Source organism: Pocillopora verrucosa, chromosome 5 (genome assembly GCF_036669915.1).
Source record: "Pocillopora verrucosa isolate sample1 chromosome 5, ASM3666991v2, whole genome shotgun sequence".
NCBI lineage: Eukaryota > Metazoa > Cnidaria > Anthozoa > Scleractinia > Pocilloporidae > Pocillopora > Pocillopora verrucosa.
In genome coordinates, this window is record NC_089316.1 from 26,650,257 (window position 1) to 26,677,268 (window position 27,012).

The 27,012-nt window shown below is 39.1% G+C and overlaps 3 protein-coding genes across 3 annotated transcripts; 1 reads left to right on the forward strand and 2 right to left on the reverse strand.

The window, feature by feature from the left end:
- Window positions 1–572: 572 nt before the first annotated feature.
- LOC131772765 (E3 ubiquitin-protein ligase SHPRH) lies at window positions 573–25,284 on the reverse strand. Its single transcript, XM_059088722.2, has 31 exons — window positions 24,117–25,284; window positions 23,403–23,481; window positions 22,019–22,784; window positions 20,948–21,068; window positions 20,720–20,844; window positions 20,226–20,304; window positions 19,170–19,333; window positions 18,452–18,559; window positions 17,307–17,372; window positions 16,320–16,402; window positions 15,965–16,059; window positions 15,528–15,559; window positions 14,220–14,303; window positions 13,375–13,467; window positions 12,787–12,894; window positions 12,188–12,318; window positions 11,668–11,725; window positions 11,212–11,330; window positions 10,794–10,883; window positions 10,552–10,667; window positions 10,120–10,199; window positions 9,745–9,882; window positions 9,251–9,352; window positions 9,065–9,133; window positions 8,784–8,984; window positions 7,995–8,046; window positions 3,124–3,164; window positions 2,664–2,750; window positions 1,577–1,755; window positions 1,082–1,171; window positions 573–720 (listed from the first exon to the last, which is right to left on the reverse strand). Exons 1-31 carry the CDS (start codon window positions 25,195–25,197, stop codon window positions 573–575), a joined length of 4,785 nt encoding a protein of 1,594 aa, XP_058944705.2. The 5' UTR covers window positions 25,198–25,284.
- On the forward strand, window positions 3,278–6,675 carry LOC136280999 (putative uncharacterized protein DDB_G0274435). Its single transcript, XM_066167116.1, has 2 exons — window positions 3,278–3,336; window positions 4,306–6,675. The coding sequence occupies exon 2, from the start codon at window positions 4,319–4,321 to the stop codon at window positions 5,027–5,029; it is 711 nt and encodes a 236-aa protein (XP_066023213.1). The 5' UTR covers window positions 3,278–3,336; window positions 4,306–4,318; the 3' UTR covers window positions 5,030–6,675.
- On the reverse strand, window positions 6,684–7,979 carry LOC136280998 (uncharacterized). The gene has a single exon (XM_066167115.1). The coding sequence runs from the start codon at window positions 7,843–7,845 to the stop codon at window positions 6,769–6,771; it is 1,077 nt and encodes a 358-aa protein (XP_066023212.1). The 5' UTR covers window positions 7,846–7,979; the 3' UTR covers window positions 6,684–6,768.
- Window positions 25,285–27,012: the final 1,728 nt, after the last annotated feature.

The window sequence follows — 27,012 nt, forward strand, 5'->3', positions numbered from 1 at the left end:
AATGATGCATCAACGTTCCTTGGTCAGCGTTCCAACGTCAATGTCAACGTCGGGGAGATCGGACAGATTTCAGTTTTTCATTAGTCGTAACCGTCAAACAGGCTCTCCCTCATTAGCGCTGCAACACACGCGTTCCTCCGCACGGGGGAAGATTTGAGACGAGTCGGGAAGAGGTTTGCCAGAGGTCTGGCACTAAACTTCTTGAATACCTCTCGCTGACTCGCGTTACTTAACTGAAGCCTCGTACTTTCTTGAGGGCGAAGAAATGGTCCTACCAAAGCGCAAACAACGATGGCCTGCTCGCTTGCTACATAAGTGGAAAAGTTTTCAGAAAAAAAATTGTTTATTTACTTGCATTTTTCTTTCTTCATTCTTACGAAATCGCTAAAAAAGGAACACTTTATATTCTTCTATTAAAAAATGGTGTAGCACCAACAAAGCAAGTTCTAACATTAACGAATTGTTTAGTTATATTATAGTTATATTATAGTTATATTATAGTGACCTAAGCGTGAAAAATAAACCACTTGTATCTACACTTCTAAGACAATAGCAAGTGTAAACGTGTGCTATTAATCTGGAGGAAGTGCGACTGTTGGTTCATAAAACAGGAACGATCCCGTCACGCTTTGCTCCTCGTCGCGTTCTTCATCTTGAGTGAACAATGAGGCGAGGTCACTAAGCGTCAGACTGGCATTCTCACTGTCACGTGCTCCAGTCCTGTTGAGCAGGATAAAATCACGTGTCACAATTTTCATTACAGTTTCCAGGGAAGCCTGGGTACGAGGGTTTGTTCAGAATGTGCGCGTTTCTGTGTTCCATGCATTTCTCAGCTAAGAAAGTCGAGTTTACGCCCACTTGACAATATGCCTGCATCATGACACTTCATAGAAGGTAAGTTTTCTCTTAAAGACTCCAAACTTTGCTTACTTACTGCAACACTTTACTTTTGAAAAGTCTAAGCCCATAAATGTACGCCATGTTCTTCAAGTTGACGTGAAAAAGAATAACAACAATGAACGAATGAAATTCTGCATTGGAAAACGCTGCAGGAGAAGAAAATACCGAGAGTAACTGGTACCTAACACAACTCGTTGGCTTAGACTGCAGCAAGGAGTACATCCGGGACTCGACAGTTCCTTGTATGATAAAGCGGTACACGTGGGTGGGTCTGTAAAAAAAATCAACAATAAAATTCCATGGCAAATTACGTTAACTCATCACATAGCACTCAGTACTCAAGCCAAAGGCTAACACTGCTAGCGCTTATCCCTGTTTCTGTGACATGAAGGGAGAGGAAGGCGTTCATAATGCTCGGCCGTGACTCCCCCCAGACCTCTCAATCCGGAGTCCACCACGATAGCTGTAAAGCCCCTACTTCTCCCTCGCCTGACATATAAAGAAGTTCAATCCTACTAAATAAAAATCGGGGGAAATCTCGCTAAACATTGATAAAATTTGTTTACTCATCCATAAGGAACTCATAACAAGATGTTTTTACTTCGTCCAAGGACATCTTCTCACAAGTAACACAAAAATAAATGTACAGGAAGCAGTAAGGAGTCTAACAACATACTTAGTTTGTCCAATTCTGTGCACACGCCCCACAGCCTGTAGCTCATGGGCGGGGTTCATCGCAGGCTCTACTAACAACACGTGTGTCGCCTCGATGATATTGAGACCGTTAGACCCGGTTTGTAAAGGCAGGAGGAGGACGCCTACCGAGGAATCTTGTTTGAACGTCTGAAGGTTTGACTAAAAAGAATAAAACTGGTATTACTAAAACTACAAAGAGTGGGGAAAAGTGGTTGGCACGCTTCTTTTTAGTAAGTGATCGTCAACCCTCCAACATTGTAAGCTAACATTATAAACTGAAATGTTGTGATTTATCTGTGATAAGGTACTTGAAAGTTCCTCCTCTCCCTCCCCTCCCCCCCAAACAGTATTCTACTGAATAAGAGACTATTCTATCAACACCAGACAAAAGTGCAATAAAAGAGAGGGGAAGATTAATGAAAGTTATATGAAAAAAAATTCAAAAAGTAGTGAAGCGCGCCAAGACTTTTGCCTCTCGTTGTAGGTTTGAAATTCTTCGAAGTAATAAAATTTCACGATCCTCCGTGAACTTTTCCGAGACCTTCTTCACCTTAACCATGGATTCTGGTCGAGAAATTATACTCATATTAATTCGCTGTTCTCAAGAGTATCACTTTCACTCATTTTCCATGACTTTCCATGACAAGACCAGGACTGAGACGGGCGAGGGCCTCGCACAACTTTTATGAGCTTTTTTTGCGCATACTCAAAAGGGCTCTGCTCCCAACCACGCCTTAAAAAGCATAAATTTGTGATTGGTCAATAAAAACGCTCCAAATTTTCAACCACTCATATGCAAAGCTCAAACAAATCACGACTTGGTCACCCGCGTTTTCCCGCGCTTTACGCAGATACCTTGTTTTAACTTTCCGTTCTCATTGGCTCTTTTTGATATTTTCCCTAACTCTGATTGGCTGTCGTGATTACTTTAGCTTTGGTCTTTAAACACTCGATCGAGACTCCCTCTACTTCACAGATACTGTAAAAAGCTTGTAAAAAATAGACTGCACATTATAAAGTATGACCTTCGGCAATCGGCAGAGAAAAGTACAGCTTTTCGTACCAACCTGAAAAAGTCGGCTGCCAGTAATGTGTTTATATTTGATTCCATTCTCGTCCAAAGCTTGGGCTAAAACACTAAGTACCTCTTGCCACTAAGAGAAAACAAAACAAAGTTGAAATTCACAGAATCAACACAGAATGTGAAGGTTAAGAGTGTTCCTAACACAACCTGTACGTAGCCTTGGAGCAGGCCTTCATAATTGGCGCTGCAGGGCGCGCGTTTTTTCGCCCGCAGCGAGAATTGAGACGAGTCAGGGAGAGGTTTGCCGAGAGTATGGCACTAATTATGTCAGTGCCAGACCACTGGCAGACTTCTCACCGGCTCGCGTCACTCAAGGCGACAACTTTCGCGAGGGCGAAGAAACGCTTGTCTTGGCCCCAGTCTACGAGCGCTGCTCAGTAACAATTGAAATCGTTCGGGGAGTTTCTATTAGGGCTAAGAGTAATACAGTATCAAAAACTTACCGTAGAAAACACAAGACTCTTTGCCGTATTGTCTGCCGACTTAATAGAGACCTTACGCAACAGGACGGCAGAAGGGAGAGGACAGCAAAATTGATCGTGTGACGCGCGTGACAACCTGATTCGTGAGCCATTTGACGCAACTTCCGGTTTGAGACTGCCGTCCTCTTGACGTTCACGACTTGAAAACAAGGCGACTGAGGTTGTGAGGAGAACGTGAGTATTTTTATCCCCTTATTTTAATCTAAACTGTCTTTTCTTCGGTTATAGCATAGAAACATATTATTTCTTTAGTTATGAGCCTCTGTGTCTGGTGATAGGTCTTTTTACAAACGGCAAATGAAGCGAACTTGTTACGCAAAATGGTGTGTTTACATGTCGCTGTTTTCGCCTAATGAGCAATAATTTGTTATTTTTTGGGCACAAGTAGAAATGAATTAGTAAGGATTGTAAGCATTTAAGGTTTTCTCTGTTGGCAGTTTAGTAAAGTGACAACTTCTTGACTAACTCTCATCGTAATTACGGATAAAAACTAAGAGCCGGAGCCGTCTTTATGCGATAAAAATTCACAGCCCTTGTTGCAGTGAAAGTAACAAAATTTATAATAAAGATAGATATAGATTAAATTTTAAATCGTATACCTTATTGCATGAAATGTTAGCGACATGTTAATTTAGCGATTTTGAAAATTTCCCATTTAGCGACACTTTAATTTAGCGATTTTTCGTAAAATTTTGGAACATAAGTCACTTAGTTTTAGCGATTTCACGAACTGAAACTTTTGCGAATTCAAAATATTTAAGCTTATTTGATGCGAAAATGTATTTGATAAAATTGTAAATGTCATAACTTGATTTAAATATATATAAAAAAATCATTCAACTTTTGCAGATGGCAACATTTTATCCCATAGACATACAGATGGCAAAATTTCACAGTGTACTCACTTTAATTTAGCGACACTTTCGAGGCGGCATTAATTCAAATTTCATGTAATAAAGGTAGATAAAATTTTAGATGGTATTAGTGCCGTTTCAAGGTATGATATAACTGTGTATATGATTGTAAAAGAAGTCCGGAAATAGGACAGCATACTCAGTGTTCGCCTTGTAGGGGCCCATTTTCTTTATTCTTTTTATTTGGTAATAAATTAATTATTTGATTATATTTCATACCCTAAAATAGGCATCTTTTTAAAATGGAGTGGACACAGGAGTGTGACCTGCTTCTTTTACAAGAAATTGTGGTGTCACAGCCTTACAAATTCAAACCATCAACAAGAGATAGAGGGCAAGTGTGGGAGGGCATTACGGCAAGGCTAAATGCCACAGAATTATTCCATGATCGGCTCCGTAACAAGAGAGCAGTCAGGGACAGGTATCAATTACTTTCAAAGAAATTCAAGAACAAAATGGCTGAGGAAGAACGAGCAAGTGGGATATCCCCTGAGATGACAGAAACAGACAAGTTGCTGGAACAGATAGTGGAACAGTTTGAGGAAAGTGAAAGAGACGCCGGAGAACAGTCAGAGAAGAATGACCAAAATAAGGAGAATGAAAGGAAAAAGGCAGAAGAGATGAGAAACAGGTCGATGGAGAAGCTGGGGGAGACTCAGAAAAGAAAGGCAACAGCTGAGGATGGGCAACAAACAACACCGAGAAAGAGATCATCAGGATCAGAAACCCTCGTGTATTTGAGGGAAAAGGTAGAACGGGAGTTTGAGCTAAGACAAGAGGAATTAGAAGTAAAAAAGAAAGAACAATCTGCACAACTTCAGATGTTCCAGTATATGCAACAGCAACTGCAGCAACAGCAACAACAACAACAACAGCAAATGCAAGTTCAAATTCAGCAGCAGCAACTGCAAAATCAAATGCTCTTGGCACTTATTGAGAAAATCACCAAGTAAAAAGTGTTCTTTAAGACTCTGTAAGATTTCAAAGTTTCACATTTATTTAAATCATTCGCATTTTATTATATATATATATATATATATATAAACATTTACATTTTTACATGTATGCATATATAACATAATTATATATTTTTGCCAATTTTATCTTGGCTTTTATGATCTGCTGTGAGCTGTAACAGATTGTGTATAATCCAATGTATCGATCAGCTGAGACATTTAATATTATTCCATTGTACAAAGAGCAAAATAAGACTAACAGTGAGTTAATTGTCTTTTAATTCAAGAAATTTAATGGTTAAGAAAAATGCTTTAAAAATGCATTTATAATTGCTTTTCAGTATTTATAAAGTTAACTTCAGAATTTTTTAAGCATGCCCATTCTTAAATTGTCAAATTCACATGTACAGTGAAAATATATATCAAGTAAAAATTTTGAGCAGGTTCATAAAACTGAAAAAAGTTTTAAAAAACTGGATTGGTCTGACAATTCTATTGATTATAGGATCCAAAATGGTCCTTCACAAGCCTGTATGAGCCACTGAAATCTTGACAGAGCATGCAACAATGATTTGTTATACCGCTGGGTCTCATTAATAAAGGGCATTTTTGGGATATGAGATAATTGACCCAAATATAGCCCTAGGGGATTCAGGAGAAGCCAAATATTTTGATGGGATTCATGATTTATATCTCTCTCCGGGAAGCGGTAAAAAGATGTATAAACATGATGGGATGTGGGATTTCTCACCCAGACCCTGTTGCATACAGACGAGGCATATTACCACATACACTCATCAAGTATAACAGTCAGATCGATTTTTTTAGTCTTAATCAATGTCTGTGGATCATGCCAGAGAATTTGGAAAAAGAGACTTCCAAAATTAGTGTTTTAATTTTCAGTTGTTATTAATCTTGAAATATGAGAAAAAATATGCATATGAAAATACCTTACAATTTGAAACAAAGAATTTTGCAATTAAATTACAAGTTATAATAATTATTAGCTGAAAAAAATGAGAAAACTTGAAAATGATTACCATAATAGAAATGTTTTACATAATTTAAGCTAGCTTCAAAAATTCAAACTATTTGGCACAATTTTCTCAAAATTTCATTTTGATAGTTACAATTGAACCAGGTTACAATTCCATAAACAGTAATTATAACCTTGAAGTATTTCAATACACTGATACACTTTCTTCATTCTACTGCAGGTTACATATTGGTCATTTGCACTCTTTTAAAGGTCGTGATCGTGTGCATGCCCGGTCATTTGTAAATGTAATCTGGTCCCTCCATGAGGCATTTGCAACACTTAAAAAAAACTCCTAACAAATGGCAGGGTAAAGATAAGCAGGCTTCAGGTACTGATGAAGCCATAGCACAATCCCAGTTGGGGGGTGGGGGATACTTGCAGAATACATGATAGGGGTGTCTGACAGAGCTCCCTATAAGAAACCCAAAAAATACATGAGCTTGAAATGTTACACCAAAAAAAACCTACTGACGTATTCAATGAAGCAGAAAGAATTTGACATGAATTTGTGTACCTGTAAACCCCCCAAAATATGTGACTTATTCACTGTTGACCAAAAAAATCTGTGGGGGTAAATTTTCAAACCAAAAGAGTACTTTGAACCTCCCCATCATGTATATTACAAAGTACCCTCCCCCCCCCTCCCTCCTCTGGGCGCATTGACCCATATCTTACAAGAATCTCTGATAACATTTCCTTAAATAAAGTACTGGTCTAATGGAGGCGGTTCAACACCAAAGAAAGAAGAAGTTGTCGACCCATATGTACATGAGTGGGCATTTCTCAACAGGGCACAAATGATATACATTTTTCCTACTGCACTGAGTCCAACCTTAAGATTTCTTTTAAAATCTAAAAACGAAAAGTACTCTAAAATGTCACCAAAAACCCACTCTACTGCTGTTCTTACTTTACTCATCGATTTGTTAAACAGTTGCTGTGGTGCTGTTAGGGCAGCACCCTTAAATGGACCCTGCAGGTGGACCCTCAAGGGGTATGCAGGGTCACCATATAAACATAACGGTTGGCCTGTTGGAGATACACAGTGAGCTTCTAACATTGGCAACAAACCAGACATGGCTAACATTCCGCTGTCGTGTCTGCATCCTTCCACAGGTCCAAAAAGGTTTACGATCAGACCATTTGGTGCAACTACACTTTGAAACTTTATCGCATGCACTCTCTTGTGGCCATTGTACAATACTCTTTGGTTTTCGCCAGGCCTAGCAACTGGTCGTACAGTTCCGTCTATAAATCCCCAACAGTTGTCAAGGGCGGCTCCTTTATTGTAGATAGCTTCTGCAAAATCAACTAGATTTGCTTGTGATAGCCATGGCTGATTAATACCAGAAAACAACTGTCCGAAGCGGGCATAAAGAATATCCATCATCTCAGACACCACCATACATAATTGCGGTACAGGCCTTCCAAATCGGGGAACAAGGTCTTCGTACCTGCATGGAAAGGCAAAACGACGCAGAAGCAAACATAGCGCTTCATCACTGTAAACATAAAAACGATTTGGGCAGGTAATTTTGTCAGGAAGATCCAGAACGTCGAGCAGATTGTAGATATCATGTTTTAAGAAACGGAATTCGCTTTTGCATTCGTCGTCGGAAAGAGAGTCCAGATTGAATTTTTCGTACTTCCAGTAAGGAATGTCAAGATTCTTTGAAGTGTTAACGTCGTAGAGTAACAGCATTTCTTCATCGGCGATCAAATCCAAGGCATTAGCAAGCAAAAGAGCCTCTCTTGCCTCCCTGAAGGTGGCCATTTTTCCTTCGGGGCCTGTGCATGTCGCGCTGTATTGCGTAAGGTTTGTTTACGTTTAGGACGGCAACGTCAACCCTCGCGTGCTCGGACCAGTGCTCGCGCGGTCCACGGTCGCCGTCCTCATTCTGCCGTCCTGTTGCGTAAGGTCTCTAATAGCCAACAATGTGCGCACAACAGCTTCAACTTTTGTAGAATGGCTTCCCTAAAGGAGCAAAAAGGACTCAAAGTTTGAGACTAACTGGATGAGCAATTTCCAATTGATGGTAGGAAGTAATCCGGAAGTTTGCTTTACTTTGCTCTGTGATTGGCCCAGAAAACTCGCGCCACTCCCTCAGCCAATCAGATGTAAGGCTAAAACCAGCCAGGACGGGGTCACCCGCGTTTTCCCGCGCTTTGGGCGGTTTGGGTATTGATTTTTTTACTTTGAATTCTAATTAGCTCTTAAAGGTAGTATTCTTTCTTCTGGTTGACTGTTGAAATAACTTTGGTTAAGGTGTTAGGCCTCTCAATCGAAAAGTGCTCTAACCCATTACAAAATAGAGAGCCGAAACTTATCCGTGATTGCTTCGGTTTTTCTTTTCTTTACTTTGTTGTTGGTCCAGAAAATTCGCGCCACTTCCTCAAACAGTCAAATCAAAATTAAGAGCAACCGTGACTTGGTCAACGACGTTTTCCCGCGCTTCAAGCAGTTTTCTTGATTCAACTTTGAGCTCTCTTTGGCTGCTCGTGACAATTTATTTATTGTGATTGGCGCAGAGCTATTGGCATTACGAAGGTAAATCGAAGAGCGATTTAAGTTGTGTTTCAATTTTTTGAGACGATAGAGCCATGTTGATCTGATAAATCACTCATTTCTTAGCACTTGTTCTGAAAGAAAGCGATGACAATTACAGGGGCGAAATAGTTTTTTTTTAATCAAAACAATGAAGCTCAAACTACCTTGACAGTGACATTCTCCTCTGTATCTTTGTCCTGACTCCTTCCGGTGCTGACGTAGGAAATTTCTTGCGCAAGAGTAGGTATCCGGCACATCGGGCACTTCACGTGTACGTTCCTATGTCGGGGACCAATTCCAGCCTGCCGCAAGAGTACCCAGGAGCACCGACAGCAAATGCAATGTCCACATGAGAAAACGCTCCACTGAAAGAACAAAAACAAACAGAAAGTCCTAAATAAGTCGAAAAGGACCATGAGGAGAAGGGTCGTTTTTAGTTACTTGCCTGGACTCCTAGCAGTTTGGTGCAAACTGGACATGGTTCCGGGTTCTTTCCGTCATGACTGGTTTGGGTCTGAAAAATAGAGCAAATAAATATTTTGAATATGTTGCTTGAAATTTAGCTCACTCTAGCCAGACCTTCTTTCTTTTCTTTAAGAGAACCTCCACGAAATCTGATCAGAAAACTTACCTTCGCCAAATTTTTGAGATAAAGAAGTTGACCGAGCTTCTTCCTCAACTCAGTTTGTGCAACAACTCTGTCGGACATGAACTTAAGGCGCTGTTGCTCTATCTTCCAAAGAAAAAACATAATCCAATTAGTTGCTGATAGAGCTACAGATTCGTATCCATTCTGAATAACTTTTAGACTCGACCACCCAAAATCGGACTCTAGTGTCCAAAATCTAATATCGGACATTAGAGTCCAAACTTCAAAATCGAACACTAGTATCCAAAATCCAAATATCTGACACTAGCGTCCAAAATCCAAATATCTGACACTAGCTTCCAGAATCCAAATATCCAAACTCTGACATTAGTGTCCAAAATCCAAAATCTGACTCTAGTGTCCAAAATTCAAAATCGGACATTTGTGTCCAAAATCCAAAATCGGACACAAAAATAATTAAAATATCCAGCGCAAAAACCACTAGGCTACTCCCCCCTCCCGTTGGTTTCAAGTACCTGTAAAGGATGAATCACGTGGATATCATCTGTGACGGGTTCTCCTGGGAGCAAAAGCCTAAGGCGAGTTGTACACATGTCCAGTTCGTCAAGACAAGAGATACGCTCTCGCAGAGCAAACCACAGAGCTCTCAGAAACTGAAAAAATAGGAAATAAACAGCATTCAATTTATCTCAGCATAAAAACTAAACCAAGTAAACTTAACTAAACTCAAAACTAAGTAATACCACGGCTGATCGAAGCAAACTGAACAGATTCTCCTTGTCAGCACCTTAGAGAATTTTAGAAACAGTCTGGAGAGTATGCACAATGGTGATAAGATGTAAAGGGTTTGGCGTACGTACAAAGTGTAAGCGTCGGTTCCTAATGCTAACCTTAAATTCTTTTCTCAGACCATCAATTAAGCTCAAGTGCAAGCGACCTTCTTGTTGCAGATGTGCAGTTGACCCAGTTTCTGTAAAGACAAAAGGCTATTCAATTCGTGTACAGTTGCGTGAGCACCAAAATAACATTTGTAAAGACGACGAAAAATGTCATTGAGTGGTGCCTCGTCAAGTAAATCTCAACCACAGTTGTGTGACCACTTGCAGAATGCCTTAACATAGGTAACTTAGGTCGTGACATGTCGCGCAATACTTTAACTTTTCGTTGCATCACCACGTAAGAGAATAAGGTTCGCGACTCGTCACTTTTAACAACAATTGCGTGACCTTAGGCTGTGACACGTCACGCGAAAGAGGGAGAGGTGTTGTGTGACAACTTGAACAATACCGAGAAAAAAAAACTGAGTAAAAGTAATAACGTACTATGAGTCTTGATAAAGTTATGTATCACTTTTAGGACCTTCTCAACCTCAGACTCCGCGCGTAATCCTCCTGTGTTGCCATGGCGATGCCAATCAAGTGTGTCGTCAGTCTGAGAACTTCCAATAAAAATAGGAAGCAAACATAATGTTGATTTAGCTGTAGATTCTCATAACTAACAGTAACAGAAAGTCACAGAGATCAGTTAGGAGAATTGAAGACTTGATATAAACATGAAGACCTACTTATGCTCATCGACGCCCTTCATTCCTTGATGGCCAAATATTCGTGATTCATATTCTGTAAAAATATCATCCACCTGACAAAAGGCGCACCTGCAGAGAAAATATATGTGATACGCATTTAATCCTTTCTGCAGGTAACTTTACACAACTTGTTGTTTCATAGCACCTGTAGAGATAGCCTAAGCCTAAAAAAATCGTCATCTTGATCGGCGTCGTGTTCGTCATCGTCGTCACTACTGCTATCATCATCGTCATCGTCATCGTCATCATCATCGTCATCGTCATCGTCATTGTTATCGTCATCGTTATCGCCATCGTCATCGTCGTCGTGCCTGTCATCGTGACCGTGATTGTTATAGTGATCATCATCGTCATCGTCATCGCCACAGTCAAGGTCACTAACATTATCATAACAAACCTTTCAGCAGTGCTATTCTGAGCTGGCCTCAAACAACACTCAGCACTAGCCAATACCATCTGCGGCGTTGCAGGCACACCAAGCTTGTCCAGGGATACCAACAAGTTATTATGAGTAGACTGCAATGAAAAGATGGATGAAAACTCAAAACTAAAACCTCTCAAAATCGAGTAGTTATTTTTCTCTGCCTGTTTATCTGTCTCACTTTCATTCAGTCAGTCAGCCAATCATTTCTCGATCCGTCAGACAGTCAGCCAGTCAGTCTGTCTGTCTGTCTGTCCGTCTGACGGTCAGTCTGTCTATCTAGCTGACTGACTGACTAACTGTGCATCTGTCTGCCTCTGGCTGGCTGGCTAAAAAATTGCCTTAAAAAAACACTCAAATTCTTGGGCACAACAAATTAGAATTAAAGAGAATTGATGTCTCAATAACTAAATATTTCTTACTTACGCATACCTCGATCAATTCTAACTTAGAGGAAACAATATACTGTAGTCCATGAAGGTCCTTAAATCTGTAGCAAAAAGATTACACATTAATACGATTAATTCAAACTTGTACAAAACTAATATCATATACTTTTACAGTGTGTGATATGAAAATATCGGCATTTGTGCGTACTGCCTGTGTGTCAAAAGAGGAGCATTGTATCAAGCCCTTTGTCTATCGCTATTGTTTTTTTCGTGAAAGAACTAAGACGAAACTGCGGATCAAGATCCTTGAAAAGTTCTTCGGGCGCCCTGATCCTCGAACCTCGATCCTCGAACCTCGATCCTCGAACCCCAAACCTCGGATCCTCGATCCCCAATCCTTCATCCTCGATCCCCAATCCTTCATCCTCGATCCTTTTTTCTCGATACTCGATCTTCCGTCCTCGATCTTCGAACCTCGATCCACGATCCTCTGTCCTTCATCCTCGATCCTCGATCCTCGATCCTCGTTAACCGAATCTTGAATAAGACGATTCATACCATACCTTCCAATAGAACCCAGATCCATGTCAGTGGATGACAATTCATCTTGGACTCTTTGACATAGGTCAGTATCAAGTCCTCTGTCTGCCACAGAATGAAGAGCTTCAACCCACCAAGGAGACTGCATATCAACCTGCATATTAATTATTTCACAAGTGCGTGAATTATGACCCACAAATTATATCATTGTTTTTATAAGAATATTCTAAAGAACCAGTCCGTGAATAAAGAAAAAAAACTCTAGTATTTGACTATTGATGGAAATTTATCTTTACAATTAGTTTAAAAGAAACCATGAATTACTTGAATTATTTCGAAACTATGAAAAATATTACAAGTTGATAAAAGCTCAGACAAACAGAAACTCTTTTGAGTGATAAGCATCTAATTCTCCCAACAGTGTTACACCAGAATCACTCACTAAAGTCATGCAGATGAAGGAAATGATCACGAACTAAAGAAGCTCTTGATTGTTAGACAAATTCTTCTTCTAGGCACTTTGGGAAATTTATAGAGAACAGTATGGAGAATATGCATACTGATATTAGGGGCTGTAAAGGGTGCAGAGTGAACACAATACAGGATGTGTGCAGTGAATTACTTTTTGCCTTGTCTCAGCATGGCTTGACTGGGCAGCATCAAGGTTTCGTTTAGCGCTGTCCACCTGTAGATTCACTCTTGTTGTGTAAGCATTCTTAAGTTCCTTTACCTAAAAATGAAATCATACAAGGATTATCTCCTTATTCATCCATCCAACATTTACAGAGAAAACGGTTAAGAATACATGAAAGTCATATATTTGAACTGCGGATAAAGACGTGAATGAAAGTGATCCTCGCAGTAATGTGCACTACTTAGGCAGTAGTGAAAGTAAGGCCTGAAAAAAATTCAGGCCTGTACGGGATTTGAACCCATGACCTCTGCGATACCGGTGCAGCGCTCTACCAACTAAGCTAAAAAGCCAAGTGGGAGCTGGTCATGACGTTGATTCCAAATAAACTCGTGAAGTGATGAATAAACGGTTAAGAATATATGAAAGTCATATATTTGAACTGCGGATAAAGACGTGAATGAAAGTTACTTTCACTACTGCCTAAGTCGTGCACATTACTGCAAGGATCACTTTCATTCACATTTACAGAGAAAGTCCACACCACATCTTATAGCAAATATATTCTTTACTACTCACGTCATCTGGCAATTTGTCATCTCGCAAGGTATGTGAACAGCCTGGGTGCTGCTGACTGAGAACATCTGACAAGTTGAACAAGGTGTGTAATTTCTATGTAAAATAACAGCATTACTTCAGGATTTAGTAGACACCACTCAGTACCAGAGATGATGAGAGGAATTTTACAGTACATGTATCTTGAAAAGTTTTATGAGCAATAAGGAAAACTTCAGTTTGTATTTAATGTTAAACCAGCAAATAAGGGTTTTACTATTAGACTAATTTCTGGTATTTTGGCTTCTAGATGTGGAAATAAATCCTATGGCCTCATCTGGACTCCACAAGGATCACATAATGTGTGCACAAAAGATGAAAAAAAAAAACCATTTCATTTCTATGACAGCCAACAAAAATAAAAAGAAAAAAATTAATGTTTTAATCATTAAGAGTGCCCATTTTATTGCCCTGTTTTCCATTTGTACTTTTGTCCTGTAATACCCATGCCTATTCTGCCCATTCCAGTGGCCTACTATGGTATGCTGGTTTCATTGCGGAATAATAATCTGTTTCCAAATTTTGCTGACATTTCTTCTAAATCACTTTCCTTTAAGGTTTTATCACTGCCCTCTAGCATCTGTGAACCCAAAAGATGTTCTCCAAACATTGCAACACAATCTCCAGTTATAATACACTTATATATCTTATCTGGTTCATTCTGCTTTCTAACAGAATGTTAGTTCAGAAAGTATCTTAGGCTACCTATTTCAACCAAACACAACTGATAAAACATTTGACAACAGATGGGAAGGAAAAATCTAACACCTGCTCATTCTGGGGTATGTACAGTTATGGGCCCACCTCACCTGTAGTGCATCTGTTCTGAAGGTTTCTTCATGTTCTGTCCAAGATCTTGTTGCCTCCCTGTACATTTCAACAGCTTCTGGCCACTGGAAAATAGAAAACAAGAGGCTTTCACACCAAGAAATTAACAAACTAGGCGGCCTGGGTTAGTGGTTAGAGCTCTGGACTTGCAATTGGGAGGTGCTAGGTTCAAGCCCTACACCTGGTCTTCCTTGCAGCCGTTGTCTGCGTAGTCATACAAGGCTTTGTGGGGAGGAAAGCCTTGGGTGAACACACAAAAAATAGCTGCGAGGAAGACTAACCTGCTTCTCACTGGATTTGTTCTGAAATGATGTCTTCCACCAAGGACAAAAACATCTTCCCATGCTTCAGATTAGACCAGACTTTACTGATAATACACAGTATTACTGTTTCATCTTATCAGAATTAAATCCCATTTTCCAGTTTTGAATACACCATAAGTGGGCTCTAGAACTTAGCAACTTTGAGGAGCAAATCAACCATACCAGTGGGCTTGTTTGCCTCCCAACAGTTGGAATTTTTTAAAACAAAATGTTTAATTGCAATATTTGTTTCCAATTTGTTCGTATCCCCATAGGGAGAGTAAGGAGGCACGGTGTCCTCATGGCTAGTGCGGTCGACCATAGATCAAGTGGTCCGGGTTCGAGCCCTGGCCAGGGTCATTGTGTTATGTTCTTAGGCAAGACACTTTACTCTCACAGTGCTTCTCTTCACCCAGGTGTACAAATAGGTACCGGCAAATATGCTGGGGGTAACCCTGCGATGGATTAGCATCCCATCCAGGGGGGAGTAGCAATACACTTAGCTGCTTCATGCTAAAGGAAACTGGAGTTAAGCGCTGGCTCCATGGGCCACCTGGGCCTGTATAAAGGCTTTACTTTCTTATCATAGGGAGAGTGTTCAATTATCAACTAAGTAGTACATTATTACAAAAATTCAATTTGATGAAGTTCAGACAGTTTAAAATCTGTTGACTTAAAAGCTAATATCAACACCATCACACTGATCTGCCATAAATTGTTTTTTTAACCCTTTAACTCCTGTGAGTGACCACAACAGAATTTCTCCTTACCACATCTATACAATATCATGCAGACAACTGATGAGAATAAAGAAAAATATCAATTATGGGATTACCAATTGATCTGATACCAAATTCTCCAAACTAACATAATGAGAATCATTTGGCAGACTGTAAGGAGAATTACTAATGAGATCTTGGGAGTTAAAGGGTTAAGCGAATGTTTTCACCTCTGTTATAGCTTTGCAAAAATATTGAATTAACTAACCTCTTCTTTTAAAATGTGAATGCCAGCAAGACCTGGAGAGCAAAAGTAATTTATTTCAATGTTATATTAACTCAGACACATACAAACATGATGTAATATAGGCAGCAGAGAGTAAAAAACATGCTTTTGTGAAAATCCAAGATATCATGTAAGTTAGCCGTTATACAGGCACAAGTGGCCCATGGGGCCAGTGCTTAACTCCAGTTTTCTTAGCATGAAGTGGCTAGGAGTATTGCTACTCCCCCCTGGATGGGATGCTAGTCCATCGCAGGGTTACCCCCAGCACATTCGCTGGTACCCATTTGTACACCTGGGTGAAGAGAAGTACTGTGAAGTGTCTTGACCCCAGCCAGGGCTCGAACCAGGAACATCCAATCCGGGGTTGAGCACACTAACCATGAGGCCACCGCGCCTCCCTAAAGATGTCATGTACAAACCATTAAAAGCAAACAAGAGCTGTCGATGTGCTTCTTCACATTCCAACTTTGCTTTGGCTATCAAACTTTCAAGCAGTTTATCCATGGTAAGAGTGCTACAAAATAATCAAAATAAAAATCTTACAGAAATAATATTACCTTCTTGTTAAGCATTAATATGAATGTTATTAGGAAGTTATTAGAAAGTTATTAAGATGTTATTAAGATTTTATTAGAATGTTATTAGGTTGTTATTGGGATGTTGTTAGGATGTTATTAGGTATTATTAGGATATTATTAGATAATGGGATATCATATAGTGTTATTTATAAGTGATTCAGTTTTGCAACAACATACAGAGATGCTTTAAATTTACCTCTTTTGCATGGACAGGAAGCCTCCTCTCACTGCTTGTGGATGACAACATGCTTGCCGCAGCCGCAACAAAGGGTTTAACAACTGTAACAAAACAAAACAGGTTTTAATTGGTGGAATTAAAAAAAGCCAACAGCACTGCTAAAATGTGAACCATTTGCTAACAGTGTCTAGAATAATATATAGATTTAGCCAAGCAAAAGAGCAGAGCTCGCACTTTTTTTCCTTGCATGTCTCAAGGGCACAACACCTTTCCCCGGCCAGGACAAGAACCTAGGTTGTCTGGCTTGGAGCCCAGTGCACTGACCACTGAACTACTGTACAAAGCCATGGCGTTGGCGTGCCTGCGGCACAGTTGACCACCCATGTTAAAAGTAGCACCTTGTATGGTCATACGGTCATATGGTCATACAGTCATACGGTCGTACAGTCTTATATCCAAATTTTTTCAGCTTGATGGATTACTACTATTTTGTAAAATTTTGGGGCTATGCTTGGCAAGCTCTGCTATAAGAACTGAAAAAGTGAGAGACGTCGTGTTAAAATAATAGAAAATTTCTCCCTTGTCTTCAGCCTGTTCTTCTCTAGAGCTCCATTCACTCTCACAAATGGCTAGTGCTTGAAACAACAGCTGTAAAACTCTTTACAGTGGCCAATTTCTATTACCAACTCAGTTGATAATACTAAATTACCCTGTTATACTCTCCCACTGATGCAGCACCACAGTTTCTTTAGAAACTTACCCCCTTTTATTCACTGCTCTTATTTAGGTGAAGGAATGCAATGAGTTGCCAAAACTTCACAAAAAACCTCACATATTTCTTCAGAATCTCAAAATAATGGGCATGGTGTTGCAGCTTAAAGCTGCATTGACCTTTTATGGAGCTTGCCTAGTTGGTACCGAAAGTCCTCCTTTTTTTTATTCACATGCTTCGAACCCTTGCAATGGCCACCTTACATACTACCCTTCAGTTTTAAGTGTATTTACCAGATGCACAGTGTTTCTGTCAATAGCACTTAGCATTGTATCTCTTCTCTCCCAGTGACTCAGCATCTGGAGATAAAGAGGACAAAGAAATCAGTAGTAATCCATTCCCAAAAGGAGTGTCAATGAAAGCTAGTTGGTGTAATGATTCAATTTAGTACCCTCGTTCCAATGAGCACCTCCCTACACTTTTTCTTGTTAATATTAAGAGCCCCACTATTCTAAGAAAGTGCTCGTACTGCATAATAGTCTATTTTACAGTTGTTTGTTAGGTTGCCAAGCCTTTCAACAGGAGTGAGGCTAAGGTTGACCTTGTTATGATACAAACCTAGCTGCTTTTCAAATGTAAATTACTTTGTTATTATGCTAACTAGATACTGGTCTCCATTACAACAAGGTCACCTTCAGCCTCACTCTAAATCAAAGGCTTGGCTAAGTACATCACTGTAAAAGCTAAGTACACCACTGTAAAATGGCCTATACAACCACTCTGATACCATAAGCACCTCTATTATATTTCAGTAAAAACACTGTTCAAGTTTAACATCTTCTAAGAAACATGATTATTACAAAAATATATTCTTGTAATTGTTACTTTTACATTTTCTGCTACTGTTCCTTTTTAACCCTTTAACTCCCAAGATCTCATTAGTAATTCCCCTTACAGTCTGACAAATGATTCTCATTATGTTAGTTTGGAGAATTTGGTATTGGATCAATTAGTAATCCCATAATTAATATTTTTCACTATTCTCATCTCTTGTCTGCATGATATTGTATAGATATAGTAAGAAGAAAGTCTGTTTTGGTCACTCATGGCAGTTAAAAGGTTAATAAAACATCAAAAGCTTTTTGTTGTAATGTTGGTTTGCAATAAACCTGTAAAGTGATGAATCTATGATTGTGAATATATGAAAATAATATATGTGAACTGCAGATTAAGGGATGGATATCAGAGCAATCTTTGCAATAATGAACACTAATTAAGCAGTAGCGAAAATGATAATATTACGAAAACAACTATTATATAGTTTCAGGAGCATTCTTCTCCAACAAAATTTTTACTGATTTTTTTATCTTGCTGAATGAAGGGGCTACACTATTACTAAGGGAAAGAATTGTAGACAAAAATGTTGTAAAATAAAAACCTTCATTGCAGTGTTTGCACATTCTTCATGCTGACGATGATAGAAATGTTGCTCTACAGGGGAAAATGTCAGCCATTTTACTTTCTCATCCTGCTCTGGTAGTTGAATCTATGAAAAAAGGTGTAAACAGTGTGGTGTGAGCCTCCAGACTTCAGCAGGGGTAGATCCAGGGTAAGAGTACAAAGGGACTGGACCTCCACCCCACCCCCAACACACCTGTAGGTATTTCATCTACAACCTGTCTGAAACCAAAATTATTCTAACAACAGGATTGTATGTTACTACAGTGACTTAACTTAAAGATAAAGTGTGCTCATCTTAAAAATATCTCTTGGTTTATTTAATTAAAAAAATCATGAACAAAGTTTAGAGTCACTCCAAACTTTTTTCAGGAAACAAGATGGCATCTGGTGGTAGACTTCATGCATGTGCTGCTTTTTTGAAAACAAACTTATTGAGGAAGTTTGCCTCAGATTTATCTTTACAAACCGTAATCTTCACTATATACTGGTATCCCTAGATGAGGTGTAATAAAGTAATCTAGTCATCAATTTGGGGACTCATTTCAGGATTTGGTGAAAAGTGAAGAAATTAATTGCATTAGCACCTCTATAAGGTGCAGTTTTATACTCTGCTTTGCACCCTCCCCCCCCCTTCCACCAGTAACTAGTAAATATGCCCTTTTTCAAGATGACACAAAAACTTTACTAAACAGTACCTCATGGATGACATCCTTCTTTACACTTCGCCACAAGATTTTGGCTAAAAGCTCATACAAAGGTTGTTTATTTCCGTTCCTGTAAGGCTCAAACAGTAAGCTCTTCCACCATTTTTGATGACAGTAAGGATCCACCCCAAGAAACAACAGCAGACCATAAATATCTAAACAGAATGAGAGCGCATCTTTCATTACTGACTGGCACTCTGTAGGTAGGTAATTTAGTATTATCAACTGAGTTGAGTTTAAAACATAAACTGGCCACTGTAAAGAGTTTCAAAGCTGATGTCTCAAGTGTTAGCCCTTTGCCATTCTCATTGACAAAGGACTAACCCTCAAAACATCAGCTTTGAAACTCTTTACCGTAGCCAAATTACTCTATCAACTCAGTTGATAATACTAAATTACTCTGTTAGACTCTCCCACCAATGATTTCTTTAGAAACTTACCCCTTTATTTACTCTGTAGGAAGCCTGGGTTTAAAATTCTGGCTTCTTCGTTTTCACTCAAAACTCTAAAGCCCAAGTAGAGCTGTATGTTTAACACAAGTAAGACAAAGTTTTTACTCAACCCAGGTGGTCCACCCAGCCTGAGCTTATCACCATTTCCTTAACATGAAGCAACTAAGATTATCACTTCTCCCCCCTATATGGGATGCCAGTCTATTGCAAGGTTACCCCCCTGCATTTCATCAGGCTTTCCAATTCACTGGAACCCTTTTATACTCTTAACTGGAGAGAAGCACTCTGTGAAGAACACAAAACATTATTCTGGCCAGGCCAATCAATTTAGTCTAAAATTTTTTAACCCTAAGCCCACTAATTGCTGATCATTAACCCTTTGATTAGCTTCTAACTTCTCCTCACAACATCACCCCTGAATCAAACAGAAAGGTCATAAGAATAAAGGAAATGATCACCAACAAAAGAAGCCCTTGATGGTTGAACAAATTCTCCTTATCAGTGCCTAAGGAAATATATAGAGAACAGTATGGAGAATATGCCTACTGATGTTAGGGTGTAAGGGGTTAAAGACATACACACAACCCAGCATCACCTTCAAGTCCTTTCTGTATTGGTGTTCCTGTGACACACCACTTGTGTACACTGTGTAAACATAAAGCCACTTCAGCTGCCTACAAAATGAATAATTCAACTTTGTCAAAAACAACACATTGCACTTTCTGCAAAAAGGTTTAAAGGAGCTGTCACAATATACTCCTAAGTTTTTTCTAGGAAATAAAGAATTTTTAAGACACTGAAAAAAAATTAAAGATGTATGGTTTTAAAAAAAATGAGATCATAGGAATTGTCCACAAGGGAACTGTCGGTAGTGTTTGCATGATATCTGCAATGCAGGAACTTGGTTCATGTGACCAAGAGAGCTTGTGTGCAGATGTATGATCAAGTGTGCAAGGCAAGTTTGTATTGATCAATGCATTATCAGTTGATCCAAAACCAAATTCTGAACCATCATCATAAGAATAATGTATGGCAGACAGTAAGGAGAATTACTAAAGAGATCTTAGGAGTGAGGAGTTAACACCAAACCTTAGCTGTTGTGCTCTCCACCATTTGAGCTTCATCAAGACAAATCCGCCAAAACATGACAGACGTGAGAGGGCTTGGTAATGCCACATACCGCTTCTCGTATCGCATAGACCGCCCACCAGTTCCTGAAAAATGAAAACTTAAAGGTAAACTTGAAAAAAAAGTTGTGACCAAACCAAGACAGTTCATTTACAAATTTTTGAAAGCTACAGCTTGTTTTTCACTGACCTTGCTTAGATCCTAAGTGATAAAAATCTGATCTCAGAGTTGAATATGTTGTTAAGATTACATCATGATCTGCAAGGACTTGAGGGGGAATAAAACCCATCTTGGCCACACCTTCATAAACCTGAGAAAATGCAAAAACAACCATCTTTATTAATTGTGTCTCAAGTTTGTTTTTTTTTATCAACCCTGCCTGCAGGTAGGTATTAGGAGTCTAGGTAGACCAGTCTTTCAAACTTTGATTGCAAATGTGCTTACCTATGCATCTATAACTGAAGGAAGGTAACTAATGATACATAAGCCACAGTGGAAAGAGGCGGGGGGCAGTTGGGGTAAGGGTTGGGGTTGGGGAGTGGGGGAGATGAGAAAAGACCTGTGTGTAGAAATATGGCCTAATGCCAAAAAGAATGGTAAGTCTAGACCACTAACACAGCCCTAACAAAGACCCCCATGTCCAGAAACACAGTTGATACCTTTTCCTGCTCCTTATCATATGTCATGACTGCTAAGTTAAGGAAGATCTGTGAAATATAGTTTGTGCCTGAGCTGGTATAACTAAACATTTCATGAATATGAAAGTGAGCTTTGCAGTTATGAACACTACTTAAAAAATTCAGGCCTGTACAGGATTTGAACCCATGACCTCTTTGATACAGATGCAATCCTCTACCAACTGAGCTAACAAGCCAACTAGGAGCTGGTCATTATGTTGGTTTGTAATAAATTTGTGAAGTGATGAATCTATGACAGTGAAAACATGAAAATCATACATGTGAACCGTGGTTTGAGACATGAAAGCGATCTTTGCAGTAATGAACACTATTTAATCAGTAGTGAGAATAAGGCCCACTGTTCATGAACATTTTGTCTTGGTTGAGAGACTCATCAGATATCTCAATGAATTTCAACCCTTTAACTTCCAGAAACGTGTAACTTCTCCTGATAAGATCCATAAATTATCCAGCAAACAGGCAATGAAAATTAATACTCAAACTTATCACATATAAGTTGCTCTTAGGGGTTAAATGGTAAAAAAAAAGAAAACCATCCTGAAAAGACTGCACACTTTCTTACCAGCAATTTAACTGTGGATGGTTGTGTATGCTTGGAGATTTCCTCCACCCATTGTTGGGCAATTGGAGCAGGAGAAATGATCAGTGTTGCTCTGGATGGAGTGGCTGGTCTACTTACGGAACAATGAGGGCATAAAAAGCCACCAGGAAAATCATAACCAAGGCATGTAGCATGAAATACTGCTTGGCATTCACAACACTGCAGCAATTTGTCATGAACGCTAGCCAAATTTACACCACAGATACACTGGCATTTCATAAACTGTGTGGCACTTTCTTCATCTGATGTATAAATATCTGAATTTGTCTTAGCCATTTTTTGTCCATCTGTACCAAGAGCAAGCTCATTTGAATCTTCATTAGATGATGTTGTGCTGTGACCTGAGTCATAACTTGAACTGTAACCTTTTTCTGTGGTTCCCTTCATTTCTCTGGCAATATCACCATTGCATAAAGGTGGTGAATTCTCACACAAAGTTGGCTCCTTGTTTGAGCTATGGCCTGTAACAGCTTCATCACAGTCATTATTTTCACACTCCACAAGTTTTGATTTAGAGCCTTCTTGTATCATGCTGTTACATGTACTCGATGTGTCTGTGTGTGGTTCAGAAGCTGTTAATGTGTAATCAATTGACTTGACCTCTGATGAAGGCTTTGAATGACACAAAATACATGCAATCACCTCCACTGTCTTTCCAAGTCCCATTTCATCAGCTAAAATTCCTCCAAGAGGCAGGGATGGCTGGCAGAATCTTTCTTTTGTAAGTCTAAATTAATTGATATAAAGAAATTACTCAGGATGAAACATTTACAAATCACTAATTAAACCTTTGACTCCAACAAGTGACCAAGACATAGTTTCTCCTTACAAATGCAATACAATATCAAGCAGCTTACTGATGAGAATAGCAAGAAAAGAAAAAATAACTACAAGATTATCACTTGATCCAACAAAAAATTCTCAGAACAAACTTTTATGAAATGTAAACACACAATATGTTCATTGCCAGCCTAGGACATCATGTTGTGTACAGAAACATTCCCTGGCCTAAGGAGGTGGGGGAAGGGCAGAGATAGGAAATAAAGAAGGGTAAGGGTATTGATCTTAGGGGGGAGGGGGAAGAGGGGAGGGGGCATTACATATAGTTCACTATGATGTGCAACCTTCTCACCCTCCCCTCCCCTCTCCTTCTCATCAGCTTTCTGCTCAGGGGGAGGGGGGACATGACATATAACTCTATAATGTCCAACCTTCTCACCCTCCCCTCACCTCTCTTTCTCATTGACTTTCTAGCTTACAGATGATAAGTTTAAGGTATTGGGGTGAAAAAAATGGGTCACATAGCCCACTTTATGTTCATTTATCATAACTGCCATTCATGTACCTTCCAGTATAAGGACTGTAGTAAATCATCTTTCCATCCAAACTGTGAATTTTCTGCCATAATGGGTGAAGACTATGAGCTGCAAGTATATGAAAAAGAAACAAATTCATGATTTTTTTTTTACTTTTTAACTCTAAAGTGTATCAAATTTTGTGGGAGATGTGGTGAATGAGTGATCAGTGCACAGGACTCCGGGTTGAGAGATCCAGCTTAAGGACCTGGCTGGGTCAGTGTGTCTCTCTCTCCACCCAGGAGTATAAATGGAAACTGGTGAACTGTCAGGGAATGAAATGCTGGGAGGGATAACCTTTTGATCTGGGAGTTAAAGGGTTAAAAACCAGAAAAAGCACTGGCTGGATGGGCCTCTTAGCTCTGGTACAGACTTGCTCTGTTACTTATTCATTTAATACCAACTAGCACCAAAAGCAACCAAGGAATTCCATAGTTCTGAGTAATAAACATGTATTTGGCAATACAAAGACTCTTTAAACCTTTCACTCCCACAAGTGACCAAGACAGAATTTCTCCTTACAATATCAATACAATATCAAGCAGGCAGGTGATGAGAATAGAGAAGAATGTCAACCATGGGATTATTAGTTGATCCAATACAAAATTCTCTAAACTAACATCATATGAATTGTATGGTAGACAGTAAGGAGAATTACCAATTAGATCTTGGGAGTGGAAGGGCTAAGGTAATATTCTACTTACCATCAATTTCTTTCCTTTGACATCCACATGTCACTTGACAAGCAAGTTCTCTCTGTAACATCCATTCAACAGCTCTTCTTTGATAACCTCTTAGCACAGGTCTGAGATGAGGATGCTGTACATCAAAATCATTTGCTCCATTACATCTGTTGATTTCTGCATTAAGACTACAATTGTTATCTTTGTCTGTATCAAGTACATGGCAAAGGGGTGTATTTGAGAGAGAAGACCTTGGTACAGACGTGGACGAGCAATTGCTTTCGCGAACTACCTTGATAGCATTGTAAAGTTCATCAAAACCTTTGTCTACTCCTGCATTATTGCAGTCCAGCAAAACAGAGTCATCGCCTCTTGCAGATATGTTATAAAACCATTCTATTAACACTTTCATCAACTGGTCTATTTTCCTATTTTTGACATCAGCGCATGCAGAAGACATCTCGGTTAAGCCATTCTCCTTCAAACACACAACAACTTCCCAGCTTTCTTTTAAAATATGTTGCTCTGGTTTCAGCACTAGGGAAATCATACCTTTGTTTTGCAGGTAAACTAATGCTTCGAGTTGATGTGTGGAAACGGAAGGAACTGTTGCTTTAAAAGAGGCATGTCTCAAGCTGCCATTATTTAACTCAAACAAGTTCTTGTCATCTGTTATTGAATGCTGTGGCTCAAAGGAAAGTTTTATCACGACGCAGTGATAACAATCCACAGTCCACAAGTCATCAGAGATACCAGTTCCATTCTGTGATTTCAATTCATCACGTTGCGTTTCACTCGTGCACAAATTGATGTTAAACAAACCTAACTGACATACACAGGTTTGCGGGTAAGAGTTTTCCAGATTGAGCTCGATGCTTCTGTTACGATCAAATGCCTTTTGTCTCTTCTTCTTCCGAGGACTCGAAGCTGTTGGAGTGTTAGTTTCATCATTGACTGAAGAGGAATCAATAAAATTCATCGTGGTCTGGTAAGTGGAGCCTGAAGCCGGCAAATGGAAATCAAGCATGTTCCAGGTCAATTCTGCTCGCTTGTCTTCACTGAACCTCTCAGGTGGCCTCTGCTTTCGCTTCCTATTTGACATCGTTGGAAATTCTTTCCCTCGAAAAGACGAAACGCTTTCGATTAACAATCTCAGTGATTTACAACCAAAAATTCACCTGTGTTTATCAAAAATTCACTAGCGTTTGGTGTAAGCGTAAATGAATTGTCCCAGATCAAGCTATACCCAGGACCACGTGCGAGTTAGTTTGATCTGGCCTCACTTTCGTGACGAGGGCACAGCTGATAAATTACTCGTTCTGATACCAATTGTTTTCCTTCTCAATGGCAGGAGTGTTTCATTTAGCTAGGTAGGCATTTAATAGCAGGTATGACATTTTCTAACGGAGATGCAGTATCAGATAGTCCATGAGCACAGATAAATTTCTGGTGTGTCCTCCTCTGATTGATAAAAATCTAAGTTAACAGACAGCCATCTAATTAACAAACTGCTTTCATGTACATGTTGCCATGCATTTGTTCAGTGATAAGATTGCAGATAACATCAAAATGTGGTAAGACCAAAAAAAGTCACACACAAGGAACAGCAGACTATCACTAATGCTCTTACCACATTTGAAAATCTCCTGTAATCTTTTAGTCTAGACTCATAGCCACGTGGAATCCATTTTATAAACACAAATTTCATTTTCTGACTATTTTCAAACTTTTTTCCTGTATTGTACGCCATTCCCAAGAGAAAAAAAAAATATATGTGAACTTGTAAATCTATAATTCAAAGCATAAAAAAGCTTTTGTCACACCTGATACGAAAAAATTGGTTTTATTTAACTTAAAATTGTGATTAGCATTACTTATAATAATTTGATGACAGTTACAGTAAATGTATTTACAAGCAAGTGTGTCATATTTACATACATCTCAGTATAATGAAAGTCTGGAATATCAATAAATACTAGTAGTTACATAAATTAAGGTCATCCCTTATAGTTAATTATAGAATGGTACCTCAAAAACCTATAGGTCTTGCAAACTTTTTGTCAAATCAAGACTTCTTAGTCTTTTCTCAGTCTTGAGTCTTGTCATTTGAACATACTGCAATAAAGTGGCTGATACCTGAACTACAGGTAGTTCCTGCCTTTCAGTGGAGTCCTTCATATGGTGCACTAACATCAGATTTCTTTAATGATTTTTTTGGACATGATGGACTTTACTGAAAAGGACGGATTGCTCATAGCTCAACTGATATCTCCCAGAGGCAACACAAACAAGAGTATTACAATTCTAACGCAACATTTTCTGGTCAATAATAATGCATTCTGCTCATTGTAGTAAACAACACACATAACAAGATCAAAAGCTACATATGTTTAGTCTTGGTGTATGATTTTTAAAGAAGAATCTTAGCATTGTGTTAGTCTAAGATCTCACCATTCCCTACCCTATCTAATTTATCCATATTGTTTGACCGCTTCAGGCCAAGTAACCCAACCAATGAAAAAGTTAAAGTGAAATTATAAACTTGCCTGCTTGTTTTCACTCTATTTCCTCTACAAACATATGGAATAATGTTGTTGTGATCACTGTAACTTCACTGCAAACCATGCTACACTCCCTATAGTAATTATAGAATTCATCAGGACCCTAATCTGCTTGTGGTGATCAGGATACTTACTGGTTGCCAAAAACATAAAAGATACTACATCTGCATCTGCTTTAGATCTACCCCTGGACAATTAAAAACCTAAACCCTTTACACCCTCACATCAGAATGCATATTCTCCATACTGTTCTCTACAGATTTCCTAGGGTACTGACAAGGAGAATTTATTTAACAGTAAAGGACTTTTTTTGTTGGTGATCTTTTTCTTTATTCTCATGACCTTAATGTGCGATT

What these genes read in the sequence shown, in the direction of transcription:
- LOC136280998 (XM_066167115.1), bottom strand. Translation starts at nt 7,845, where the DNA reads ATGGCCACCTTCAGGGAGGCAAGAGAGGCTCTTTTGCTTGCTAATGCC.
- LOC136280999 (XM_066167116.1), top strand. Translation starts at nt 4,319, where the DNA reads ATGGAGTGGACACAGGAGTGTGACCTGCTTCTTTTACAAGAAATTGTG.
- LOC131772765 (XM_059088722.2), bottom strand. Translation starts at nt 25,197, where the DNA reads ATGTCAAATAGGAAGCGAAAGCAGAGGCCACCTGAGAGGTTCAGTGAA. An exon ending in TCAGAACAGATGCACTACAG is followed by an intron (nt 13,468 to 14,219) that starts GTGAGGTGGGCC and finishes TATTTTACATAG; the next exon opens with AAATTACACACCTTGTTCAA. An exon ending in AAGGGCGTCGATGAGCATAA is followed by an intron (nt 10,668 to 10,793) that starts GTAGGTCTTCAT and finishes TTTTATTGGAAG; the next exon opens with TTCTCAGACTGACGACACAC.